The sequence below is a fragment of the Saccopteryx bilineata genome, chromosome 1 (assembly GCF_036850765.1).
Source record: "Saccopteryx bilineata isolate mSacBil1 chromosome 1, mSacBil1_pri_phased_curated, whole genome shotgun sequence".
Lineage (NCBI taxonomy): Eukaryota > Metazoa > Chordata > Mammalia > Chiroptera > Emballonuridae > Saccopteryx > Saccopteryx bilineata.
In genome coordinates this window covers 333718858-333744143 of record NC_089490.1, presented here as the reverse complement: position 1 = coordinate 333744143, position 25286 = coordinate 333718858, and the positions used below count along the sequence as shown (strand labels likewise).

At 47.6% G+C, this 25286-nt stretch overlaps 1 protein-coding gene across 1 annotated transcript in view; it reads right to left on the bottom strand.

Moving 5' to 3' along the window:
• Window positions 1-25286, bottom strand: part of ME3 (malic enzyme 3) — a 227275-nt gene that overhangs the window by 65590 nt on the left and 136399 nt on the right. Inside the window, exons 5-6 of the mRNA XM_066248600.1 lie at window positions 20731-20806; window positions 11174-11335 (exon numbers count right to left, since the gene is read on the bottom strand). Coding sequence (XP_066104697.1) covers window positions 11174-11335; window positions 20731-20806 — 238 coding nt within the window. The remainder of the gene's footprint in view (window positions 1-11173; window positions 11336-20730; window positions 20807-25286) is intronic.

Below are 25286 nucleotides of genomic sequence, written 5' to 3'. Positions count from 1 at the left end.
AAAACTCTTCCTTCCTTCCTTCCTTCCTTCCTTCCTTCCTTCCTTCCTTCCTTCCTTCCTTCCTTCCTTCCTTCTTTCCTCCCTCCCTCCCTTCCTTGTACAAAATCTTACTGAATACCTACCATGTGCTTGGTTGTGTGCTATACCCTGGGGATACAAGAATAGAATGATACAACCAGAAGTTTCATTTTAGAAAGAGGCCTACCTTAATCCTTAATGCTAGCCTGTGGCTCGCCTGTGTTAGGTGACACCCACTCCACCTCTTGTAGCTCTCTGTCAGCGCATTAACACACTGTTTGGATACCTTCTGTTATCTGCATTGGTGTGATGACCATGCCCACTGGCTGACTTCCCACCTCTTCTATACTTCCCACATCCCTCCAGAGAATGAATGGGCTCATTTGTGCATGACACATTTACTGACCATCTATCACTGACATTGGGCCTCACAGGGATTTGTAGACAATTGAGAAATGGTTGCCACCTTCAAGCTGCTCTGTCTACTGCAGGTGGCTGATGAGTAAACCAACAAACTGCTGCAGGGCAGAGGAACACTGCTTTGGAGCAAAGTGTGGCACAGGGCAGTGCAGAGAAGGATGAAGTAATCCCCAAAAGGTTAAACATTAAAGGACAGATTTTGACAGGTGGGCTGGGCCCTCCAGGCTGAGAGGTCAACACAAAGAAAGGCTGAGGGTAGAGTAGATGGAGGAAAAGTACCTTGTGTGTTTAGGAAACAGGAAGTAATTCCATATGTTAGTCTCTAGGAATTATCTATTTTTGTGTCTATCTCACAAAAATACCAGCTCCTTGAGAACAAGGTTTAGTGTGATCCTCATCTCCATTTGCACTGCTACTGCAGCATTCAGAGATAAGGGTGGCATAGGCTGTGCCCTCAAGGGCTTAGAGTCAAGTCTCACCTCCACCAACTCTAGCTCTGTGAGGTCAGACAAGTCATACGACCTCTCAGAGTCCTCTTCTCTTCTGTCAAGTGGGGATAAAATACCAATGGCACAGGGTGATTGTGATGAGTAAGTGAAATAATATATGCGAAGGAGCTTTGTGAAATACATATAACACACAGTAACAAGTAGAAACAGTAGCTTTAACTTTCAAAGCGCGTCCTAGGTGCCGCATCCCAGGAGACAGTCTAAGTCCCTGAACCTCCCCTACCGGGTGTGGCAATGGAGCTGTGCAGCTCAGAGCTCCCTTCGGAGAACCTGCCAAGTCAGGGTCATTGGGGACAGCTCTCAGCGGCCACATTCTCCCAGGGCGGCCCCCAGCCTTGACCAAGCATGACAGGTGCTATGGTGGGCCAGTCCTGCCCAGCGGGGACCCTCTCAGGCTGTCTTTGGTCGGGGACTCCCATTGCCCTGAGACTGTCCCAGGGCTGTGCTGCAGACAGAGCTCTTATTGCTGTCTCCCTCCTTCCTTCTCCCTTTCAGGGATGTCACCCCCTGAAGACCCAGCCCACTCACCAACTACTCCTGCTCTTTCCCTTTACTCTGCACAGGTGTTTCTTTCTACACACCTCGCACACCTGTTTCCTGGAGGACCTGAGCAGACAGAGAGGTAGGTCTGGTTATTTTCTCTACTAAAATGGACAATGAGACACAGAGAGGCGAAACAGTTTGTCAGACCTTGGGCTAGTAACTCAGGCTGCCTGACTCCACAGTCCACGAGCTTCACCACCAAGCTGCTTAGGCGTCTTTTTTGCACATCAACCAGAATTGACTTATTTTTTGTTAAAGATACTATTGTAGGTTTATACTATCTTGATGGTGCAGTAGGAGGTGGTTGGTCAAAGGCGCAGGGGATAGAAAAGAACAGCAGTATCTGCCTTCCCAGCCCCCACCCCCAATCCTAGGTCCATATAATTCCAGGTGGAGCTATGCTTTCTCCAAGGCACTGCAGGTCTATGTTAGAAAGAGGGTGGGTTCTTATCTTCTTTTCTTAACCTCCTCACCCACCAGATTACATATACATTGATGAGATTGTTTAGGATTCTGCCCTGGCAGGTGTGTGTGTGTGTGTGTGTGACTAAAGAATGAGAGTGGGACATATATGGTGCCTACCATTTCACATGTCACTTTCAAAGTAACCATTTAAAAACCACTTAAAGGCAGAAAAAATTCAGCCAAAAAGGTTTTCAAGCAAACAACAAAATAAATGATGGTGTAATGAATGAGTCAGTTGGCAGCTAGACAGTCATTTAAATTGATGGATTTATTTATTTATTTATTTATTTATTTATTTATTTGAGAGGTGGGGAGATAGTGAGACAGACTCTCACATGCACCTTGACTGGGATCCACCTGGCAACCCCATCTGGGGCTCATGCTTGAATCAGTTGCGCTATCCTCAGCACCCAGGGCCAATACTTGAACCAATCAAGCCACTGGCTATAGGAGGGGAAGAGGGAGAGAAGGGGAAGAGGAAGAGGAAGAGGAAGAGGAGGGGGAGAAAAGCAGATGGTCACTTCTCTTGTGTGTCCTACTGGGAATCGAACCTGAGATTTCCATACACCAGGCCAATGCTCTATTCATTGAGCCAACCAGCCATGGCCTTAAATTTGTGGTTTTTAAGACAATGCAGCCACCTGGACAAATGTGGATAAAATTATTTAATGTGAAAAAAGCAGGATACAAAACTGCACTGATATTGTACTGTCAGTTGTATAAAACACACAAATACAGCCTGGAAGGGCATACACAAAAATGGTAAAAATAGTATAACTCTTGGCACTTACAGAAAATATATGGTCTACCGGAAAGTTCTGTCCGTTTCTATCACAAGTTTCGACATGTAAGCACATGTTTATTTGGCACATGTGTGTCTCTCTATTTTTATCACTTAATGTATACATACTGACGTAGCAAATTAACTAAAACAAAGTTGTTTCACGTTAGTCTTATGTGTGAAGTGATAGTGTACCCATGGCTACTGATAAAGTTCATTTACGCCACTGTAATTTTTACGAATTTCAACAAGGAAGAAATGCTACAGAAGCATGTCTGTCGCATCCACCATATTCCTCGGACTTAGCACCCTCCGACTATCACTTGTTTTTGTCCTTACAAAATTTTTTGAAGGGCAAAAATTCAAAAATGAAGAGGATATCAAACAAGCACTGGTTCAATTTTTTGCATCAAAAGATAAAACATTTTTCAAAAATGGGATATGCAAATTGCCCTCACGCTGGCAAGAAATCATTAATAATAATGGCAATTATATTACTTAGTAAAGTTTATTGATGGTAAGAAAAATTTGTATTTTGTTTTATTCCAAAAATGGACAGAACTTTCTAGTAGACCTTATATTTACTCTTTGCGTTCTTATAGAGATTAAAAATGGTCCACATTAAGTTATAGTTTGTAATGTTACCAAGTCACAGACATAACTGGAGGTAGATCGGGCAGCAGAGAGTGAACTCAGTGCTGCGTGTGTGGCTCTTGGGGTGAGGCAACTTCTCTAGTGGTACTGACGAATTTTAGGGTTTTCCAAAAATTTCTCAGCATATCTGCATTTAAGATGAAAGGTCAATCATAATGAGGTATGGTTGCGCTATAAGGGTGACTACACAAAGCTTTAAAAAGTTCTCATATTTACTACCTTAATAAGATGTTTCATGGCTGAAATGCTTCAAAAATAAACACACAAAAATATTGGAAAGTTTCTATATGGAGATGACAATGAAAAAATAGCTTCTTACAGTTGTATGGAACTTTCAAGTAATTCACTGCTTCTGAATCGAAAGTAATTTGATCCTTTTATCTTACATATTCTTGACCCCATTTTACAGATGAGGAAGGTGGAGCTCAAGGGTTGGAATAAATTCTCCAAGCTGACACAGCCAAAATAGCTACTTTCTGGCCAAAATTGAGCCTTGCTTTATCTGAGTCTCATGACAGTGTCCTATCTGTTCCATCATTTGATGTTGTGGCAACTAGGGAAGCTGGGGTGGCTCCTCACCTTCTGCCTGGTCTCCCCAAATGAGTTCAGTAGTAGCTGGGGAGGTCCAGGCTGGGAGCAGTGGCGGCCTGAATGGACGAAGTCCATGTCCACATGTCCAGCCAGGAGAGAAAAGAGCATCTTAAAAACAGCAGAGGGTGGAACTCCCATAGCTGTCTTGGCACAGCATGGAACAAGAAGTCCACATTGTGCCCTGTGTTCCCATGAGCACTTTGGCTCTGAGAGTGACTGCTGGCAAGGTCTCGAATGGTTAACCGTCCTGGACCATCTCCTTGAAGCCTTCCTCTGTCCTGAACTTCCTCAGAACATTGTTAAGAAGAGAAGTTTTTAGCAGGTAGTATTGCCAGGTGAAATACAGGATGGCCAGTTAGATCTGAATTTCAGATAGGCAATCATTTTTTTAGTATAAATATGCTCCAAGTAGTACATGGAATGTACGTATGCTAAAAAAATGATTAGCTATTTATCTAACATTTAAATTTAGCTGCTGTTCTAGATTTTTCTTTGCTAAATCTGGTAACTCTTTCAAGAGAGGCAGACAGAATCTTAAAGTTGACAGGCAGGTGCCTGACCTGTGGTGGCGCAGTGGATAGAGCATCATCCTGGAACCCTGAGGTTGCCGGTTCGAAACCCTGGGCTTGCCTGGTCAAGGCACATATGGAAGTTGATGCTTTCCGCTCCTCCCCCTGCCCTTCTCTCTCTCTCTCTCTCTCTCCCCTCTATAAAATGAATAAATAAAATCTTTAAATAAAAAGTTGACAGGCAGAACACTGCAAAGGAGTGGGTGCTGCTGGGCTGGCGGCCCTGGTCAGGCAGTCCCCTGGGGAGCACCCTCAGTATGGCCAAGCTGTAGAATCAGAAGGGGGTCTGAGCTTTGAAATAGGCAGACCTGGGTTTGAATACAGGCTCTGTCACTTAACTAGCTCTGTGACTTTGGGCAAGGTATTTATCTTCTCCCCACTTTATTTTTCTTCTGTCAAATGGGGATGATAATAATCTTTATTGCATAATGCAAGCTTATTGAAGAAAGGGTCCTCATTCAGCTGTGTCTCCCAGTGATTATGCACATAGCAGGCTTTTAAAAAGTGTTTATTGATGTGAGTTGCAAGAATTCTAGAACTGGGCTAAGGAGAGGCTGAATTAAGAACTTTGAAGTTCTTAGAAATCACTTGGTTCAGCTTCCTCCAAATGAGTTTTTGAGGCCCTGAAAATGTTAAATGAGCTGCCTAAAGTCACAGAGCAGATTTGGTGGGATCAGCAGGGTGGAGAGAACATTATCTAGATCAGAGGTCTTCCCCGGTCACCCCCAAACCTCACTGCTCCCCTCTGTTAGATAGTTATCAGGGTTCTGAACTAAGTAAGTCTATAACTATAACTTTAGGTTAAGGCCTTTATCCAAAGAGGGTGAGCCAGGACTTTCTCTGCCGTGGGAGTTGAATATGCCCTCTTTGACTGTCTGCCCAGTTCTGACTTCCTAAGGTTTTTCTTGGAGATGAAATGTCAGAGAAAACAAAATGGTTTTCTCCTCTTCATTTGCCATTCACTGAGCGCTAGATTTAAGCTGGAAGAGAGGTGAACCTCCTGGTCCAGGAAAATATTTATCTTGCATAGCAACAGGCACACAATGTTACTCAGAGAGCAACTGGGGGCCTGGGAGGTCGTGGCACTGGGTTCATCCTGCGGACACAGTTCACTGTTCCCTCACGGTGGCAGTTATGCCTACCACACATTTCTTTGGAATCCCAGGTAAGCTCAGGGGTGAGCTGTACAGATCCTCAGGGGTCACACGTGCACAGAGAGGGAGCGTCCCTGCTGGCACACTTGGCGAACGCTGACGATTTATCAGCTGCCAAAGGACAACCCCGGAGGCGAGGAACCCCTTCAACATCCAGCAGGGTTGGCGAGCCCAGGCTCCTCAGCTCTCCAGTGACACCCAGGGCACCGGCTACCAGGCTCTGTTGATGATCCTTTCCCCTGTCTGTCTCCCCTGAAGCTGACGTCACTGCTCCATTCCCTCATCAACCGGTCCCACAGAGATTCACATGTCACCTGTTTGGGAGGTGAGGCCATCAAGGCTCAAGATTTCCACCAGGAGAAGCCTTCTAGGGCTCAGGGGCCAGTTTAAAGCCAAGTCCCCAGGCTGCCCCACAGAACCCTTCGCATGGAGGGGGAGGAGTATCGGGCTTGGACTCAAACCTGGAGGAAGCCATTTCTGCCCTGGGACCCGTTTTCCCATGTGAAACAAAGGGGTTGAACTAGAGTTATGTCAGGTCCCTCCTCACACAGACAGTGTGTGGCTCTGCTGTGTGTGGATGAAACGGGACGCACACAGCAGGCCGTGCACAGCCAGGCAAGGGCGCGTAGCAGGTGCACGGCCGCACTGGACAGCTCCCTCCCCGGCCCCTGGGACCCTAATCAGGAATGTCCCTTCTTCATGGGCTCACTGCCTCACATATTTGTTTTTCCATACCTCCTTGGTGTGTCAGGTAAAAGTGACTCAGAGTTTCAGGCTGCAGACAGCAGATGTTTTCCTTCAGCAGGAAGCCTGGAGGGTGTTTTCTCTGACTTGAAGGCTCCCGTTGCCTCAGGGATTTTAACGGAGACATGCACACAGATGGTCTAGTTGTTCTGGCACTAAAACCATCACAGCACACAGACAACACTGTGGGGATTGCAGGGCTGGGGGAGGTGGGAGAGGGTCTGGGGATAAATGGTGAGGGAGGGAGACTTGACTTGGGGTGGTGAACACACAGTACAGTGTACAGACGATATGTTGCAGAATTGTACACCTGAAACCTGTATAATTTTGTTAACCAGTGTCACCCCAATAAATTCAATAAAAAGGAAATAAATCCCAGACTGTCACAAACACCCTTCCTGCACTGACATGTGCGAAGAAAGTTGCAAGGCCGGGCCTCCCTGCCGCTCTGGCTCGCTGTGCAGGAAAGATGTTCCCCAAGACTTCTAGGGCAAAAATCTTGCAAATTGATTCATTTTTAAAAAGAATTGTAGCGTGCAAGGTCACACAGTGAGTTCATTTGAAAGAAGATAAATTACTATCTTCCACATGTTGGCTATTTTGTGACTTTGGATTTTTGTGTCCTGAGTTTTTTGAAGAGGATCTGATAGGAGTTCACCTTTCTTTGAAGTGGGGAGACCATGGAAATAGCATTAGTACATCCTGACTTGATCCCAAGGGTCCACGGACCCCGACTACACAAAACACCTCCTTTCCCAGTCTTCTGTCCCCAGCCTGTAACACAAATACCTGGTCTCTTGGAGGAGTGTGTCATGGTGGACAAGGCAGATCTGCGGCCAGAGAGACCTCGGTTCAAATCCCAGCTCTGACACTTAGAACCATGAAAACTGAAGTAAGTAGTTAACATGTTTCAGTTTCAGTTTTCTCATGTAAAAATGAGAGAACAGTGACTCCTATAGCTGTTGTCAGAATTAAATGATATGAAAACATATATCCCTAAAACTATGGCTGGCCCCTGGCAGGTGCTGGTATTGGTCTTAGTGGACTGGGTGGGAACTGCTTTCTCACATTGCAGGGTGTCAGCTGCCTCAAGGACAGGGCAGGCCCTGCTCCCCCAGCTGGGGAATCCTCCGGCCTTTCCCTACAGAAGGGAGTGGGCCCAGAGAAGCTTTCTCCCTGCTGTAACCGGGAGAGAGAGGTGATTCAGAGGCCTAAAGCCTCAGGGGGCGATCCAGACACTTTGAGTAGATGTAACCCATTAGCCATTAAAATGATCAATTAGGTGACAGTGTTGAAACGCTGTCAACTCAGCATTCCACCCACGCCTGGCTCTCACTCATCTCTCAAGCCTGACACCTACTAAACACTCAATAAATACACTTAATAGATAAATAAATTTCAATGTCAATAAATACATTTAACTTGTTAAATAAGTAGAGAGAAAGTGTTCATAAAATAACCTTCATTAGAAAAGTCAGAACAGAAATTATGGGCACATTATGATTACGATTAGGTAATAACTACATCTATGAATATACATAGACAGATATTAGCATTGTGGGAGAAATACACAAATGTAGCATTGTGGGAGAAATGCCATTTCCTTTTTTAAAATGAAGATTTTAAGCAATGTTTTAAAATTACTTTAGTAATTAAAATTCTAAAAATCAAGCAAGGAGCTTTAGTTATAGAGCAACGGACACCCAGGCAGGTGGTGTGGTGTGGTGTGGATTAGGATCCCACTTCTAGCTGAGTGTCTCGGGGCCTCAGTTTCCCCCACTGTAAAAGCAGGTTAATAACAGATGCTCTGCTCACAGGGTTGTGGTCAGGCTCACACAGGGTGGTCTGTGTAAAGGGCATGGCCATGGTTCCTCATGGTTTCCTGCCATCTTATCTGGTGAGTTGGTTGTAAGTGGGGCCAGCTCTAAACTTCAGCACATCATTGCTGGGTGCTGGACCTTCAGTGACAAAGGATCTTAATGCGCCTGCTAGAGGCAACCAGTACCCTTCCAGGGGATGCAGTGGCCTCAGAATCAAACCCAAGCTGTCCCATTTTGGGCCAAGAGCTAGCTTTCAGGAGACAGAGTCAAGGTCTCAAATAAATCCAGCTGGAATGTAGCAGGAGGTGTCAGATGGGAATAAAAACTAAAACAAAGTCCGCTACATGCAGGCATGGTTCCACACATGTTCTTTGTGGTTGAGGGACAATTTTAGTAAAACTCAGGCATCTGGCTATGGGGAGGGGGCCACGGTGCAGAGCCCCCTTTGAAGACTGTTGTTGACAGCGATTCTAAGTCTCATGCCACCACCCAGCCTGCTGTCTGTCCCGTAGGCTGGTGGGGAGGCATATGGAGAAGAGCGTTAGGGATGGAAGAACACACAGAGACCTCGGGCCCTGCCCCTCATTGTACTGAAAGGGGATCAAATCTAATTGGAGCAGGACTCACCGGCTGTCAGGAAAATGGAGCCCCATGGCCCTGCTTCCCGTCCACGGCTTCTCCTTCTGCCCCTGTCTACTGCCTCCCCACATGGCTTGCCAGCTCTGAAGCAAAGTCTGCCCTGCTGCCCCCTCATGTGATCACACTTGTGGAGGAAGCCTGAATAAGCATCACTCCTCAGTGCGAGATACAGGGCTCATTCTGTTTGGAAACAGGGATGTGCGACGTCCGGGGAGGAGGAGCCATGCAAAGAGTCACGGCCAGTTTTCTTGAGACAGATCATCACAGAATGCATAGAAGTATCACTTTTTTCACAATGTTAATCAAGACTTTAGAAACATGACCATTCCCTTTGCCTCAATATTTCCATTTCTAAGAATTTTTCCTTAGGAAATAATCATAGATGAAAAGAGACTGATCTGCAGAAACGGGTATCAGAGCACAATTACATCAGTGAGAACACTAGAGACCACCCACATGTCCGACAGCGAGAGTTGCTTAAGTAATCCAGGGGCTAGCGCGCAGCTATTACAACAACACTGTGGACAAATGGCTAATCACCGGGGAGAAAACTGATGGTGTACATTACATTTAAAAAAGCAGGATGGAACACTATATGTAAGAAAAACCCAATTTTGTTGTTATAAATGCTTTGGGGAGAAAAGTTTGGAAGGAAATATACGAAAATGTAACCAGTGATTAGTATTGGTTGCGCAACTGATAACTTTATTTTAATATTTCTCTAGATTTTTCTCAATTTTAAACACATGAACACATACTCACTTTAAACTCAGAGATAAATGTCATTAAGAAGGAATTCTTGCCTGACCAGGTAGTGGCGCAGTGGATAGAGTGTCGGACTGGGATGCGGAGGACCCAGGTTTGAGACCCTGAGGTCGCCAGCTTGAGCGCGGGTTCATCTGGTTTGAGCAAAGTTCACCAGCTTGGAGACCTGAGGTCGCCAGCTTGAGCACGGACTCATCTGGTTTGAGCAAAGTTCACCAGCTTGGACCCAAGGTCGCTGGCTTGAGCAAGGGGTTACTCGGTCTGCTATAAACCCATGGTCAAGGCACATATGAGAAAGCAATCAATGAACAACTAAGGTGTCGCAATGAAAAACTGATGATTGATGCTTCTCATCTCTCTCCATTCCTGTCTGTTTGTCCCTATCTATCCCTCTCTCTGTCTCAGTTAAAAAAAAAAAAAAAAAAAAATTCTTGGATGTTTTTTTCATGTTCTCTCATGACACGGACATAGAGCTGAAAACACAGACATGCATAAACCCCGTGTTCCTCAGAGGTGGTACTCAGAGCAGACACAGTCTTCGCAGAGGTTTTGAGCTGTTTCTTTCTTTTTCTTTTTTTTTGTATTTTTGTATTTTTCTGAAGCTGGAAACGGGGAGAGACAGTCAGACAGACTCCCGCATGCGCCCGACCGGGATCCACCCAGCATGCCCACCAGGGGTGACGCTGTGCCCCTCCGGGGCATCGCTCTGCCGCAACCAGAGCCACTCCAGTGCCTGGGGCAGAGGCCAAGGAGCCATCCCCAGCGCCGGGGCCATCTTTGCTCCAATGGATCCTTGGCTGCGGGAGGGGAAGAGAGAGACAGAGAGGAAGGGGGAGGGGTGGAGAAGCAAATGGGCGCTTCTCCTGTGTGCCCTGGCCGGGAATTGAACCCGGGTCCCCCGCACGCCAGGCCGACGCTCTACCGCTGAGCCAACCGGCCAGGGCGGTTTTGAGCTGTTTCAATCTGAAACCCCCTGGAACCCTACAGGTGGGTTTCACTCACAGCTTGGGTCAGTTTCGCTCCTTGGGTCTGCAGGACGCTCAGCTGCCTGGGGCAGATGGTTCAGCCCTGGGCCCTGGAGCTCTGAGTTTAATCCTTTCACTGAGGCAGTTCCCTCTAAAATGCTGAAAATAACACCCGCCCTGCAGCCGCTTCCATCAGCGGCCCTTTTCACTAGTGGATCAGAGAGAGAGAGAAAGAAGCCTTGTGGGCGTTGGAAGCCAGCTGCCTGGGATCTTGGAGCAAGGAAGCAAAGAGAGCCCAAGCAGAGGCAGAGGATCAAGAAGCCCCAGCAGTGGTTGAAGGAAGAGGGACCGAGGGCAGGGTGGGCATGCAGGCAGGAGGAACGGCTTCCACTCCACAGCTGTATAACGACAGTGCCCTGACAAAGGGGAACCATGGCTTTTGCTTTGTAGATATAACTGCCCCACAACGGCGCTCCCCACCCCATCCTGGCTGTCACCTTCTGACCCCAGAGCTCCTGGCCCAGGCAGCATGTTACCTCGTTGTTGGTGCCGACGTCCAGCAGGACAGGGAGGCACTGCTGTGGGTTGACCCCTCCGCACGCCGTGTACAGGGCCAGCTTGCCGACGGGGATGCCCATGCCATAGCAGCCCAGGTCTCCCAAGCCCAGGATGCGCTCCCCATCAGTCACCACCACGGCCTGGAAAACAAAGCCCTGTCAATCACGAACAGCACCTCCCATGACCAAGTGCGTGCTGGTCCTAACAGCTCTAGCACGTCCGGCCTGACATCACTGCCTCTGCTGGGGAATGAAATAGCTTGTCTGGGATAAAGCCAAAGGATTCATTCAACTGCAGGTGGTGGGTGCTCCTCCCACCCGGCTCCTTTCTGGGAGGCTGGTGAGAAACCCCACCAGGTGAGATGACAGAAAGACACCTGTCTTGCATTCAGAGCTTGGGGTGGGGCCTGCAGACACAGCTAGAGGAAAAACACATCTAGTCACTCTCCCTCAAAGAAACCAGGCAGATACTCTCAGCTTGAGATCTGAGGGGCAGGAAGGAAGGACGTGAGCAAAGGAGATAATGAAAAACAAGTGTTGGAGCTGCTGCTACAACCCTGGTTCAGAGACCCTGCTCTCGGGGCCGGGGCTCCTGGAGTATAATAAATCCAATGTGCAAAGCACAGAGCTCCTGGGACTTGTGCTGGGGCCACTATTTCGCACGAAAGCCAGAGGGTTCTCAGCTGTACTGGGATTACTTTTGTTTTTTGGCAAATAATCACTGAGGGGATACTAGGTAATAGACATAGTGCTAGTTCAAGGCCGACCTACTGTGAATGAGCAGATGCTGAGGAAGCTGATGGTGATGATGGAAAGAATTATATTGTTATGATGGATATTCATTTATTCATTCCCTTAATACATATTTATGAAGCACCTACTGTGCATAAGACACTGTATCAGATCCTGGGGGAAGGAGCTCATCTGTAAAAGCAAGAACCCAGCCCTTAAAGAAGTAAGGGGCCTAAAGAGAGATGGAACGTGTGCACTTGTAATTATGACTCTGGGAGGACAGTGGGAGGGGGTGGAATAGGACACAGGCAGCAGAGACTGGGGAAGGGACAACGGCTTCCTGGATGAGGGGACACCCCACCAGATCTGGACGGGTGGAGATTGTCCATCAGGGGTGTGGTTGGGAGGAAGGTATTTGATACAAAAGGAAACTAAGATCCAGGGTAGAAGTGGGGTGGGGTACAGGGCAGGGCATGGAAAGAAGGAATGGAAGTCAGGCAAGAATCAAACTGTGAAGGGCCTTGGAGAGCCGTTGCAGGTGACAATGAAGTTGTTTATAGGTCACCCCAAGCTGCTCATCATCACTGGGTCCCTCCATCTTTAAATGAGTTAAATTTAAGGGCCACTCATTCCTTCATTGGAATAGTTTTGGGTCAGACATAGGACCAGCTCCAAGCTGTGGATGTCCTGGTGGTCTGACCCCAAGCGTGATGCCCACAGGCAATATAGGGGTCAGTTCTATCCATGAAGGTATAATGTTGGGTATGGGGAATGAAAAAATAAAGACCCATCCTTGCCCTGTAAGAATTTATAATCCAGTACCCAAAGGGCCCAAGGCATCTCATCTTTTCTCTCTCTCTCCAAGGGCGAGTGCACACAAGGGCTGGGCTGCCTTTTGGTAGAAATAGGTATAGAGATTCTTAAAAAACACTTTTGCTTCTGGAAAGGGGGCTCTGGAAAGTGCCACAGACCCACACAGATGACATCCCCCTCTGGGGAGAGTGCTCACAACCCACACCTCACCTGGTCGTCTCATGGCCCCAGGGGTAGGCAAGTCTAAGATCGTTATCCCCATGTCACAGGTGAGCAAACTGAAGCCCTGACACCTTCGTGTGCTGTACATATTTAAGTACCAGCCACATGCCAGGAACTGGATTTGATGTTTTCACATCAGTTATCTTAGAAAGATTAGATGACTCACCCAGGCCGCCTTGCTGTGTATGTGGCAGGCTGGGGTTTTAATCAGCTTTGGCTTCCTGGCTCAGGACTCCTTCTACCGCCCCGTTCGACTGGGTCACAGCACCTGTGCTTTTGGCAAAGCTCTGCCCTGTCTCAGTGCCACCCTCTCCACAGCCTCCTCGGACTCCCTGGCAGCATTCCCTGGTGGAATCTGTGCCCTCATGCTGGCCCTGGGTGCCCAAACTCTGTCTGGTCCCTTCTCTACCATCTCCCCTAATCAAAGCTTTCCGACTCTGGTTCCCATTCCCTTAGAATTTCTCTCTGCCGAGGGCCAGTGAGCGACATGCAGTTAAATCCACTGCTAACCCTACAACTGTTAACCCTACAACTCTGGGGTCTTTCCAGATGGTAACGGGGTAGCAAGAACACCCTCCCAGACTGGAATGTCCCAGGACATCCTACTGCACCCCAACTCCTCCACCTGTCATCCACTCTTAATCCCACCGTGCTAATGGCTAGGATATCGCAACAGCTTCACAGACAGACTCTCATCTTTATCCCAGTCTCTCCTGACAACCAGGGTCAGGTTCATTATCTCAGAAGCACATTTACATTATGCCATTCCCAGGCTCAAAGGTCTTTAGTAACTTCTAACTGTCCATAAACTAGAGCTCAAAACGCTTAACTCTTTAATGACTTAAAACCAACATACCTTCTTAAACATATCTCCTGCTACTCATCCATACACAATTGCCCACTCTAGCCAAATTGACCTCCTCGCTCCTGCCAGATACCCTCTGCCTTCACCAACAACCCTTGACTGGTCAGCCTCCACACTCCCCTGTCCCAGAAGGCCCTTCTCTTCTTTCCCAGTGGTGTCAATCCTGCCCGTTGCAATTGAATGTGATTTCTCCCAACACTTGTTATGTCTACAACGTACCTGGCCTGCTTACCCTTCCTGTCTGCCTGCCTGCCTTCCAAGCACCACATTTGCTACTTAGACATTTGATAGTGATAGCATTTGGGTTCTTATTTAATATATTTTTTAAATGCTGATTTTATCTCAACAAATAGCCTAAAGGTTAATGGCAGGGGTTTGGGAGTCTGATAACCAGTATTTGAATTCGGCTCTTTGATGATTTGCCACATGTAATCTTGAGTCAACAGGTAACTTTTTGAATTTCAATTTCCCATGAAATGGGGATAATAATAATAATAATACCTAGCTCATCAGGTTGTTGTAAAGAAGAAATAAAATAATATGTCTTATTTTAACCAGGTGCCTTGTATAAAGTATGCGATCAGAAAATGGTGCTGCTCTTAGGCATATAATGATGATTATTGGGGTAAAGATTATATATTAGAATTTTTAATTGTTTCATCCCTCTAGTTCAATATTAGCACAGAGAAACTATGCATTGATTATTTGTTAAGTGAGTAAATGAAAGGGAAATAAAGAGGCGACCTTGGCAAACGCAGCTTTTAAGCCTGGCTATGTGAAGCTCAACAGTGTTCTAACCTTGACAGCGTCGGGCATTCCAGTGGCTTTTACTGTGCTCTCTAAGCAGATGCTTATAGCTAATAGGCCGCTGGACACTGACACTGGAGGTCCAAGAGTCCTCTCAAACTCTGCAAATCCTTAACTAAATGAATGCGCTTTTCCCTTTTACACCTTTAAAACCTTTTACTTCTGCTGTCCTCCCTCACTTTGCTACCTCCTATCTCCCAGGCTCAAAACTGTCCAATCTGCTTTGGCTCCTCTCTGTCGTTAGTTAACCACAGCTAAGTGGTCACCAGGTTCTGCTGATTTGACCTGCTCTATATTTTCCCCAGCTGGTCCATGATCTTCATCCACGCTACTGCCTTCGATCACCTGACCACTGCAGCGCTCCCGGACTGGTCTCAATACTCTCCGATTCTCCCTATTCCACTTCATTTTTACAAAGCACACTCAGGTTTGTCATGTTCTTGCCGCCACACCTCTAGTGGCTCCTGATGCCTATAACATAAAACTCAAATAACTCAGACTGGATTTAAGGCTTTCCATGGTCTACGTACAATCTGCTCTTTGAATTCCCCTTTATTCCACCCCATGCTGTATTCAAACTAAAACATAAGAAAGGTTTGTACTTTCTTGACTATATGCCATTTTACTTCTCTTTCCCTATAGTTCTTGATCCGAATCCTACAACCCTTTCATGTTTCAAAGAACAGTTCAAAAGACACCTTCTTCCATGAAGCCTCCTCCTCTGAATTCTCCAAGCGTTTTCCTCTCGCACAGCACCTTTTGCTTTCCTATAGTTGCTTCCTTGCCTTCGCAGTAGCTCTAAGCTCTTTGGTGCAAGTAACAGGCCTTATCATCTTTGATTCTGCAGCAATTAGGTCGGCTTCTGCAATGTGATATGAACTTAATAAGTGGTGGACAATGCGATGGGTCCACCAGAGACAACCAAGGATCTTCTCCATGAAACTGAGTGCAGACCTGGTGCAGATGAAAGTTCAGAGAGAATATTCTGCCTCTTATTTTTCACGACATCAACACAGCTGCTGCCAGGGCCACTCGTGCAGTGGAGGACAGAAGGCTGAGGGCAAGCCCAAGCAGCATCGTGGGGTTTGAGAGCCCAGCAACAACCATCAGCAAAACACAGGATCACAGTTTCATTGTTTGGATGGCTTTGACAACTCACATTTCCTCTGTATTTCAGGTGACTCAGGGAAGATTCATATGGCTAGTTATGTGTGCTACATTCTTCCTCTGTCCACCTAGCCTGGACTGACAGCCTCTTCTGGCTTATCACCCATGTTCCTTAGCCTAGGTGGACCCAATGGAGCTGACCCCAGATTAATCTGAGGATCATGAGTCCTTGCTTCCTCCGGCTCTGGTTTCCTTGGGCTCACACCTGTGGTCACAGGCGCCCACAGCACGCGGTGTGCGTCCTCTCCTTTCACCCCTCCTTTGCTCCTCCCCCTCCTCTTTTTCCCCTCTTTCTTTCAACGGCCTCAATAATACACATTCCATAGTTTCAAATCTTGGTTCCATTTCTCACAAGCAAAAAACCTAGCCTCTCAGCTTCCTGGCCTATAAAACGTGGATATAACAGTGCCTGCCTCAGGCAGGGTCGTTCGGAGAAGCCAGTGAGTTCATCTGTGCACAGCGCTGAGCAGAATGCCATGTGGGGCGGACATGACGATGCGCTGCTGAGACCCCTTTCAGGAATGAAGAGGTTATTTCCCCCACTGTAACCTTAGCCATCAGCCCACTTTGGGAATTTCAAGAGAGCCACCTTGCCCAAAGTCATACCCCCTTCCAAGGGCAGCAGCTAATGACTGACAAGCGCAGGGGATGAAGGCCCGGCTCTCTTGCCCCAACTCAGGATGAATTTGAAGGGCCGACCCAGCTTCAGAGCCTCCTCATGGGCTCCATCCTGACGACTCAGCCCACCTTCTACCTCTCTGCTCCATCCTGCCTCCTTCCTTCCTGCTGGTGCCAATCCCACGAGCAGTTTCTAATAGGCTCCTAACATGCTAATTTCTATCTCAGACTGTTTCCCAGGAAATCCAACTTCTGACGCTGAGTAGAGTGGGGTTTAACACACGGTGGGCCCACGCGTGAGAGGCCGGCACTTGGTGCTTGCATCTGGTCCAAGTTTATACGTCTCAGTGGCTGGTGCGCGGAGGCAGAGGGGCTCCCATGACCCCAGGGCCCCAGCCGCCGCTCAGTGCCTCGCCCCAAAGCTGTTGGCCTGGGGGAGGGAGAGATTTAGGGGCTTGGGAAAATGTTGGGGAGGAGGGCTGTTCTCAGCTGAGCCTTCTTCCCAGCTTGGGCAACGGCCACTGTGGGAAAAAGTCAGAAAAGCAGTTCTCACCCCTCCTGGTGATTTATGTGGGGCAGCTCTGGATGCTGGCTGCCCCCTCCTCCCCGAACAAGAGGGCGGGTAGTGGGGGGGGGACAAGATAAGACCGCATGTCCCCTCAGCCCTGGGCAGTGGCCTCACTTCCTCTCAGTCCCCTTCTCTTACATCTCAGTTTGTGGCTCTGCTTTCTGGCTGGGAAACCACTGAAAATCACCTTTTATCTTCCAACTTGAGTCAGAAGCTCCTCTGAACCACCCCTTCCTCCAGCCAAGTAGCCAGCAAACATCAGGGGCCAAAGTTACCTGTGCCGTGAAAAACTGCCCGGCAGCTGAGGGGGCGGCTCGGCCGCAGCTGGGTGGCATCAACACCAACGCGTGGGTGACCGCAGGCAAGTCACCTCCCCTCAGCTTTCTCAGCTGAGCAAAGGCACACCACGACCTCTTCTTTAGGACCCACCTCAGGGGTTTCTGAATCACTCCTTACTCCTCTCTGGTCTCGGACTGTGAGGATTAAGTGAAATAAGGAAGGCGAAGGAGGCATCAGCTCCCAAGTATCATGAAAGGAGTAAGGAACAGAGAGATTCCCTACCTAAGTAAGAGGCCTGCATCTCCTCTTTTCGAGGCAACTGGAGAACACACACCAGTAAACAAGGGAGACTGCAGCCTGGAACGTTATGAACCTTTGAAAGAGCTGTCCGGGGGTGAGGAGGACGGAGCTCCAGTGAAAGGCTGGTGGATAGGGCAGGGCGGGGACTGGGGCCAGCCAGGAACGGCTCTGTCAGCCCTAATTGTTTACATGCCAAACTACAGGCCTAATGTTCGCAGAGTTCCTGGGTTTTCCAGAGAAGCAAAATCATTCATTCATTCATTAATTGAAACAAATTCAAGTGGTTTGCTCTTTAAATGAAGTCTCCTGATTTTAGAATGTTAACTTCGAGTTCAAAACTTTCAAAAACCACTGAGGGTCAAATTAAACATGTCCAGGGGCCAAATCACATGGCTGCTCATTTGTGGTCTGTGATTTCCAGGTAACGGGCCGCCTCCATGGCCTCCTTAAGCCTCTGTGTCTCTTCCTGTGCTGCTGTGAGCCACAACTCCCCCCGGCCAACCCTTCCTCCTTCAGCAATGACAACATCCACATAAGTGCCCTTAAGTCTCGAACAGGCTTTATTGTAGTTAATCCTTGCAACAGAAAAGCAAGGATCAGGGAGGTTGTCTGCACACACAGCAGGTAAGTGGAAGGATAAGACTAGAACCCATTCTGTCTGATTACAAGACTGACCTCCAAATTTCTACAAAGTGAGATGGGAATAAAAGATGGGGGGTGGCAGCAGGCATTCCCTCACTCACGCTGGGGTACTGCAGGGCCAATGGCCAGCCAGTCGCCTGTCTGCCCCTCACCCCCAGGTTCTCTCTTTGGCAGCACAGGCACAGTCTACTGTGGTTGTTCCCAGGTCAGTCTCTCTCACTAGACTGCAGGTTCCCCAAGGTTGGGCCTGCACACCTTTATCCTGGAACTCCCAGGAAACTCGTCCAGCGTGGCTACTCACTGAATGGTTACCAAGTGCAGCTGCATTGGCTGCACTGGCCCAGGTCACTCATGTAACTTACACAGAGGCCCTGGGTGTCTCTCTTTATTTGAGTCCTGCCTCTTCCAAAGTGAACCCCAAAGCCCAGCTTCTCTTCCACTAAAATCACAACAGTTGCTGTCTTCAACTCTCTAGTAATTAGCATTCAGAACTTAGAAAGTTCTCCAACTATGTTTGTTGAAACTAACAAATATTTGGTGCCGAAGGTTCTGTTTTGAATTTATATCTTGATTTCTGAACTGGAGTGAATTGAGTTGGGGTCAGTCTGTGTTTTCATTCTGCATTCCTCACAGCAGGGCCCTGGGTCTGCAAGTTTTGCCCTGACCAGAGGAGCGATCAGAACCCGAAATGGTGCCCCCCTGAGCCCCTTCCAAGCCCCCATTTCAACCTGGAGGAAGGAGCACCTTTCTTTTGCTGGTTAAGGCCTTTTGTCATTCTTTCTAATTTCTTGTAACTAGCACAAAGGCACAGTATGTGTGGGTGGAGACTGCGTCTCTCCACTCCTGGCACAGTGCCCAGTACATGAAAGACGCTCACCAAGTCCATCAAGTGACTTCATTCAACTCAGCAAGCATCTGCGGAGTGCCTGCTATGCATGAGGGTTCACCATGGTGAGCTGTCCAGGAAGGTGGGAAGATTAGTCTGCAGGACCTCAGTAGCATGTCCCTGAGGGGCAGGCTGGAGTTAACGTCCATCGAGCGAGCTGCCTTCCCTTAATGTTCTCAAGATTTTATTATAGATTCATCCTGGGCACACCCTGGAAATTTGCTTCTTCTGGGACTAGGACCAAAACCTGCAGGGCCAAGGCCTGCGTGTAACTGGAGTCTCAGCAGATAAGCAGGAAAGAGGAGCACAGGGCGGAATCACAGCCAGATGGAGATGGATGAAATCGAGCTCTTCCTGGGGGTCTGAAGTCCGAGGGCCCGTCCTACCTTCTCTGGTTCTGAATGCCACCAGACCCCCGAGAAAGCCAAAGTGAGCGGGACACACAGAGAAGTAGGGAGAGAGAAGCTGTACGTGGGGCTAGGATGACAGAGGCGGGGGTGGCTCAGGGAACGGGCAGGGACAGAGGGAGGAAGGCCTGGCCAGCAAACAGTGGAGTGTCCTGGTTCCAGTAGAGGCGGGACGATGCCAGCCCTGGCCCTGAGCGGTGCTTCTACAGGGCACGCTCGGTCAGCTGCGGCCCTCCCAGCATCGGTGCCAGGAATGCTGTCACCGGCAGTCAGCAGATGTTGTGCGTTTTTGCTTCATCCATTTTGACTGTGAAAGCGACAGTGATCTTAGACGCCAGAGCCCCTCCAACACTTACAGAAATCTCAAAGGCACGAGGAAACCTGGGGTTATAGCCAGAGGCTAACAAGTTTCTACAAAGCTGCATGGTTTATATTTAAAAATTAATATATATTTTGCATCCTGTATTTTTTCCTGTTTATGATATAATTTTTTTTTAGTGAAATAGATTTTCCAGGAAGAAGTGCCAAGTTATGCTGTTCCTCTGCCTGCAGCCCCCCCCCACCTGCTGTCTACAACCCAGTGTGAAGTTTTGTTTGTCATAGCTTTTTAATTGTTGTTGCAGAATGTCCCCACCCTGCTTCCTACTCTATCCAATAACTGTTCAAACTCTACTCCTCCATTCAAGGCCCTGTTCTAATGTCACCTCTCCCATGGAGTCTTCCTAGATTTCCCTCAAGCTAAAAGTAATCTCTGCCTCTTTGAACACCCCTAGCTCTCTTTGTGCAACTTGTTTACCTCTAATCAAGTTCCACCGTGATAGTGTTTTTGTGTCTCCATCTTATTGTTCTCATGAAAAATCAGCTGCATGAGAAGAGGGTCCGTGTCTGATTTCCCCCAGTATCCAGCATAGCAGCTGGCAGTGCTCCATACATGCTGAACATATCGTCAGACTACTACAGCTATTATTGTTAACAATTATAATGCATTGATAATAATATATTAAACTATTAATAAAGGACAATTTCACGTGAGTGCCTGGTTAGTGCAAACGTCTGCCCTGTGGTACAGCAGCATTTGGCTGCTCCAGGCCTGTGGGCTGGGCCTGGGGATGGGGGCAGTGTCTTGACGCCAGTGTTGCAATAGCTCATTCTGAAGCTGGGAATGACTCTTGTCCAGGCTGCAAGGATTCACCCAACAATAGAACAACAGCAAAGAAAACAGAATCGTACCTTAATATTGTCTTCTGGCCAAGAGTTCAGCATCGTTGCAATGTGGCCCTTGTCATGAATGGTGATAAACAGCCCACTAGGAGAAACAAAACACGTACACACAGAGAAACGAGGCAGTCAGACTAGGAACAGAGCAAAGACTGAAGTATTGTGTATCATTGTGTCACTTAGTTTTGTCCACAGGTCTGGCCAAGAGGGATCCTTGCCCAAAGTCCCGACTGTTTAGAAGGTCCTGCTCTGGTCCTCATTCAATTTCTCCTCTCTGCAGGGCAAGGAGCCCATGGGATGAGGGATGTGCCCCCCCCCCTGGAGCCTGGGCTTGCCAGACCCGTCACGCCCCTTCCTCCCTCTACACCAGGCACACAGGACATCAGAATTCTCTGGCTGAATGGCCCCAGTACTGCTTTCAGTGACTGTGTAAGGCTCTTCTCCAGGTCCCGCTCTCTGAGTATAGACCACACCGCAGCGGGTGGACCCCTAAGCCTGGGGCTGTGACTGGAACTTGGACAGGTGGGTTGGGGTGTCCAGAAACATGTACATGAAGTCTCTTGTAGTGGGGGGTGGCGCTGGGATGGGGGAGGGGTGAGCTGCCAGCCCTGAGCCATTTTTTTTCTGCACTGTTAGAGTCTAAGAATTCTAAATTCAAACTCGGCCTCCCAGACCATTATGAAGGTAGGTAGGTATGTCTGGAAAGGCAGGAGGCTGAAACATATTTTACTTAACAGTTTATTATCTTGTTTAGAACTTAGACCATGTATGTGGACCTGAGTCTTATGCCCTGGGATTAGGGGTGAGAGAACATGTGTACCTGGGCTGCGGAGTGGCGAGCAGTACAGAGTATGGCAAGCAGTTTGCACCTCTTAAAGGCACTTCAAACTTAACATGGCCAAAACCAAATTGGCGATCTAATCTTCTACCATTATGACTCAAAAACAAGACAAAAATAAAGACCTAAGACAAATCTGATTCTATTCCCTTTCTTAGGAAATATTACCCCCTATACATCTAGTTGAACAATCCCAAACCCTGGAGTCATCCTTGATATTTTCCCCTCCCCTTTAATACAACCCATTGCCATGTCCTTCAATTCTACTTCCCACATAGCTCCTGGTTCATACACTGGGCCAAACTCCTGATATTGCTTCCTTAAAGTACCACAATAACTTTGTGACATCTCTTCTTATCTCTCTCCAGTCTATTTTTTATCTTCTTTTCCATGTGAGAGGAAGGGAGATAGAGAGACAGATTCCCACATGTGCCCCGACCAGGATCCACCCAGCAACCCTGTCTGGGGCCGATGATCTGCCGATCTGGGGCCGTGCTCACAACCGAGCTATTTTTAGTGCCTGAGGTGCAGATTCCAGAGAGCCATCCTCAGCTCCCAGGGCCAATGTGCTCAAATCAATCTAGCCATGATTGCAGGAAGGGATAAGAGAGAGAAAGGTGTAGGGGAGGACTGGAGGAGCAGATGGTCACTTCTCCTATGTACCCTGACCAGGAATCTAACCCAGGACATTCACACATCAGGCTGACACTCTACTGCTGAGCCAACTAACCAGGGTCTTTAGTCTATTTTCTATACGGGTGATGTTCTTGAAATTAGTCTTACTGTGTTAGCCTTTGTGCAAAATATCCTTCATGTCTTTTGGAATAAATACCCAAGTTCTTAACATGGCCCGTGGCCTACCTACAAAGCATTGAGTGGTCTGCCCTTTGTCAGTGTCTTCACTTCATCCTTACTCTACTCCATTCTCCAGTTGTCAGCCATACTGGCCTTCTTCCCATCTTCCATGAGCATGGCTTCTTACCCCAGGGCCAGTGCACATCCTGCTCCCTCTGCCTGGCACACCCTGCCTTTCCTTACTCTTTGTTTGGTTAAGAGGCTTAGTAGTAGCAAAAGCTCTCATATTATAGAGGGGGGGGGGGGTCTAGGCACTAGACTCTAGCAAAGCTCTGATGTAGTTAATTCTAAACATGGGAAAAGTGTGAGTACAGACATCTGGTCCATTAAAATAGGTTCTCTTTGGCCCTAGCTGAATAGCTCGGTTGGTTAGAATGTCCCAAAATGTAAAGGTTGTGGGTTCAAACCCTTGCAAAGGCACATACAGGAACAGATGGATGTTTCTGTCTCTCTCTCTCTGTACTCTCTCTCTCAAATCAATAAATATGTTTTTTTTAAATAGGCCCCCTTTGTCAAAGATAAAGAGAGGGGGGAGAGACACTTAAGATAAGTATTGTTTAATTTAATTTGAACTACTAAATTTCAAAAGACCCTCTTCTCCCTCTCTTTTTTTGCAAAAACAATTTTATGCTCTGTAGAGATCATGCTGCAAAAATAACACCTTTTGAGATGTATTTATAATTTAATCACTTCTCAAAGTGCTTTTCCATCTATTATCTAAATTGCAGCTACAAACGATCCCAAAAGGACTGCTCTGGATGGAGATTTTGAGGTAACTAGTCCAAGACCTCATTTTATAAATGAGAACATTTAAGTCCAGAGAGGTGATCTGTCTGAGGTCACGCAGCTCAGAAACAGCAGAACCTTCCCTGGCCCAGGTTTCTGAGTCCAGCGCTCTCCTCACTGGCCCGGGTTGTCTGTTCTCTCTGGGGGATCTGCTTCCCCACAGACTGCTAGAGGTCCAGAGTGAAATGTGCCAAGCAGAGATGTGCATTAAGGCCACAAATGAAATATTTTTCTCTGATTCATGTTGTGAGGAAGTAAAATGTGTGGAGTGAGGGGTTAAGATGGTAAACACGTGGGTTCCAGGTTCCAGCAGGATACTCTTGACCATCTACCCGCTTCCTGGCAGAACCGCATCTAGACCTGCTCAGAAAGAAGATACTTTCATTAAAGAAAACCTCTTCAATGCCTTGAGGCATTAACTGCTTTCACTGGGGGTGGGGGGGATCCTGTTTTCTGCAGCAGTCCCTGGTGATGGGGTTAGCTCTCATTTCAGCTTCCATGAGGTTCTGGCCAAGTGAGAAGCACTGATACTCTTCTGCACTCCTTTTTAGTGGCTTCAGGAAGAATTCTAGGTGCCGAGAAAGGGGCTCCTACCTATATCTACTCCATCTCACTCAGGCCCGTGGGAATTCCTGAGGCTGGAATGGGGTTGTCAAGTGAGTTCAGTACTACAAAGCACCAAGAGTGACAAGGCTGCCACTCAAGTGAAGTTTCAGAGAAAAGGCAGGTTGACGGTAGCACAGACTGGGGGCTTAATGTTTGTGCTTTGCAGCCACAGTGCGCGGGCTGGAAGCTTGCCTCTGCTTCTCACTAGAGATGTGGCAATGGACAGGTTATTTCCCTTCCTCAAGCTTCAGTTGCTCATTTGTAAGACGGAGAACAGGACACCAGCGGCTTCACACCTTTGTTATAAGGATTAACTAAGACAATGCATATTTAAGGAGCTAATTATGGTCTCTACTGACACTCAGCAAAAGGCAGTTTTCAGTGGTGCTGAGCTGATGTAGGGCTAAGAGTGCAAGCTCTGGAGTAATACCAACTAAATTCAGATGCTGGCAAAATGCCCAGGGAGGTACCTGACTCATAGTAAGTGCTCAGTAAATGTTAGTTGCTAATTATTAATTCATATTTTAACTAGAATTATACCAAGCCTGTGTGCTGTTTGTCAGGAGCCATCGTTGACAGTTATATGTGCTTTTCGTGAAACAGGAAGGCAGTCATAAAGTTTGGTGGAAAACTTTTCATTATGTGGGCCACTGAGTGGAAGCAAAGTGAAAAGGTCCCTGGTGATGCAGAGTGGGGATTAAAAGTTTTCCACGCTCCCTGCAAGAGCTAATATTCAGAGAGTACGATCAAGGGCAACCTGAGAAGGAAAGTAAGTTACAGCAGGGCAATAGGCATTCATTCACTAAATTATTTTCCATTCATCTATTCATTGACTCACCCACCCATTCATTCACCCATTCATCCATCCATCTGTCCATCTGACCACCCATCCAGTAGGCTGTTTTGAGTGCCTCTGTTCTGGGAACCCTTTATGTATGTTATCTCATTATCAGGTGGCATCATCATCATTCTATAGATGAGATTAAGTGGTAGAGATGTGAAGATAGAAGTGAGATTCAAACATAGGTTTCTTGGATCCCAGAAATGTGGCCCCTTTAGGTATATGATTTGGGGCAAGACACTTCACTGCTTTGTGGCTTAGTTGTCAGTAAAATGGGAGCAATGGCTCCTTCTCCATTACAGAGAAACTGTGAGGATCAAACAAGGCTAGTGCCTGAAAACTCTGCATATTGTAAAGCCCTGCAGAAGTGGGAATATTAATATTTATCCGACCTTGCCCAAAATGGCCCATCTGAGAGGAGGCGTTAAAGTGAGTCTCCCCGAGAGGCTGCCCCTGTCTGCTTTCCCGGCGGCCCCTTATGGATACATGGGGTAGTAATTTAGGTGTCAAGGAGCTCTCTGTATTCCACAGCTGGGTCTGTTTCAATCTTCTTTCCTTCAGAAGGTGCCAAGCCCCCAGCATGAATGATGCCCTGTGAAACACTGCCTTTGACAGCTGGTGTGATGTTATTCTGCTCTGGGG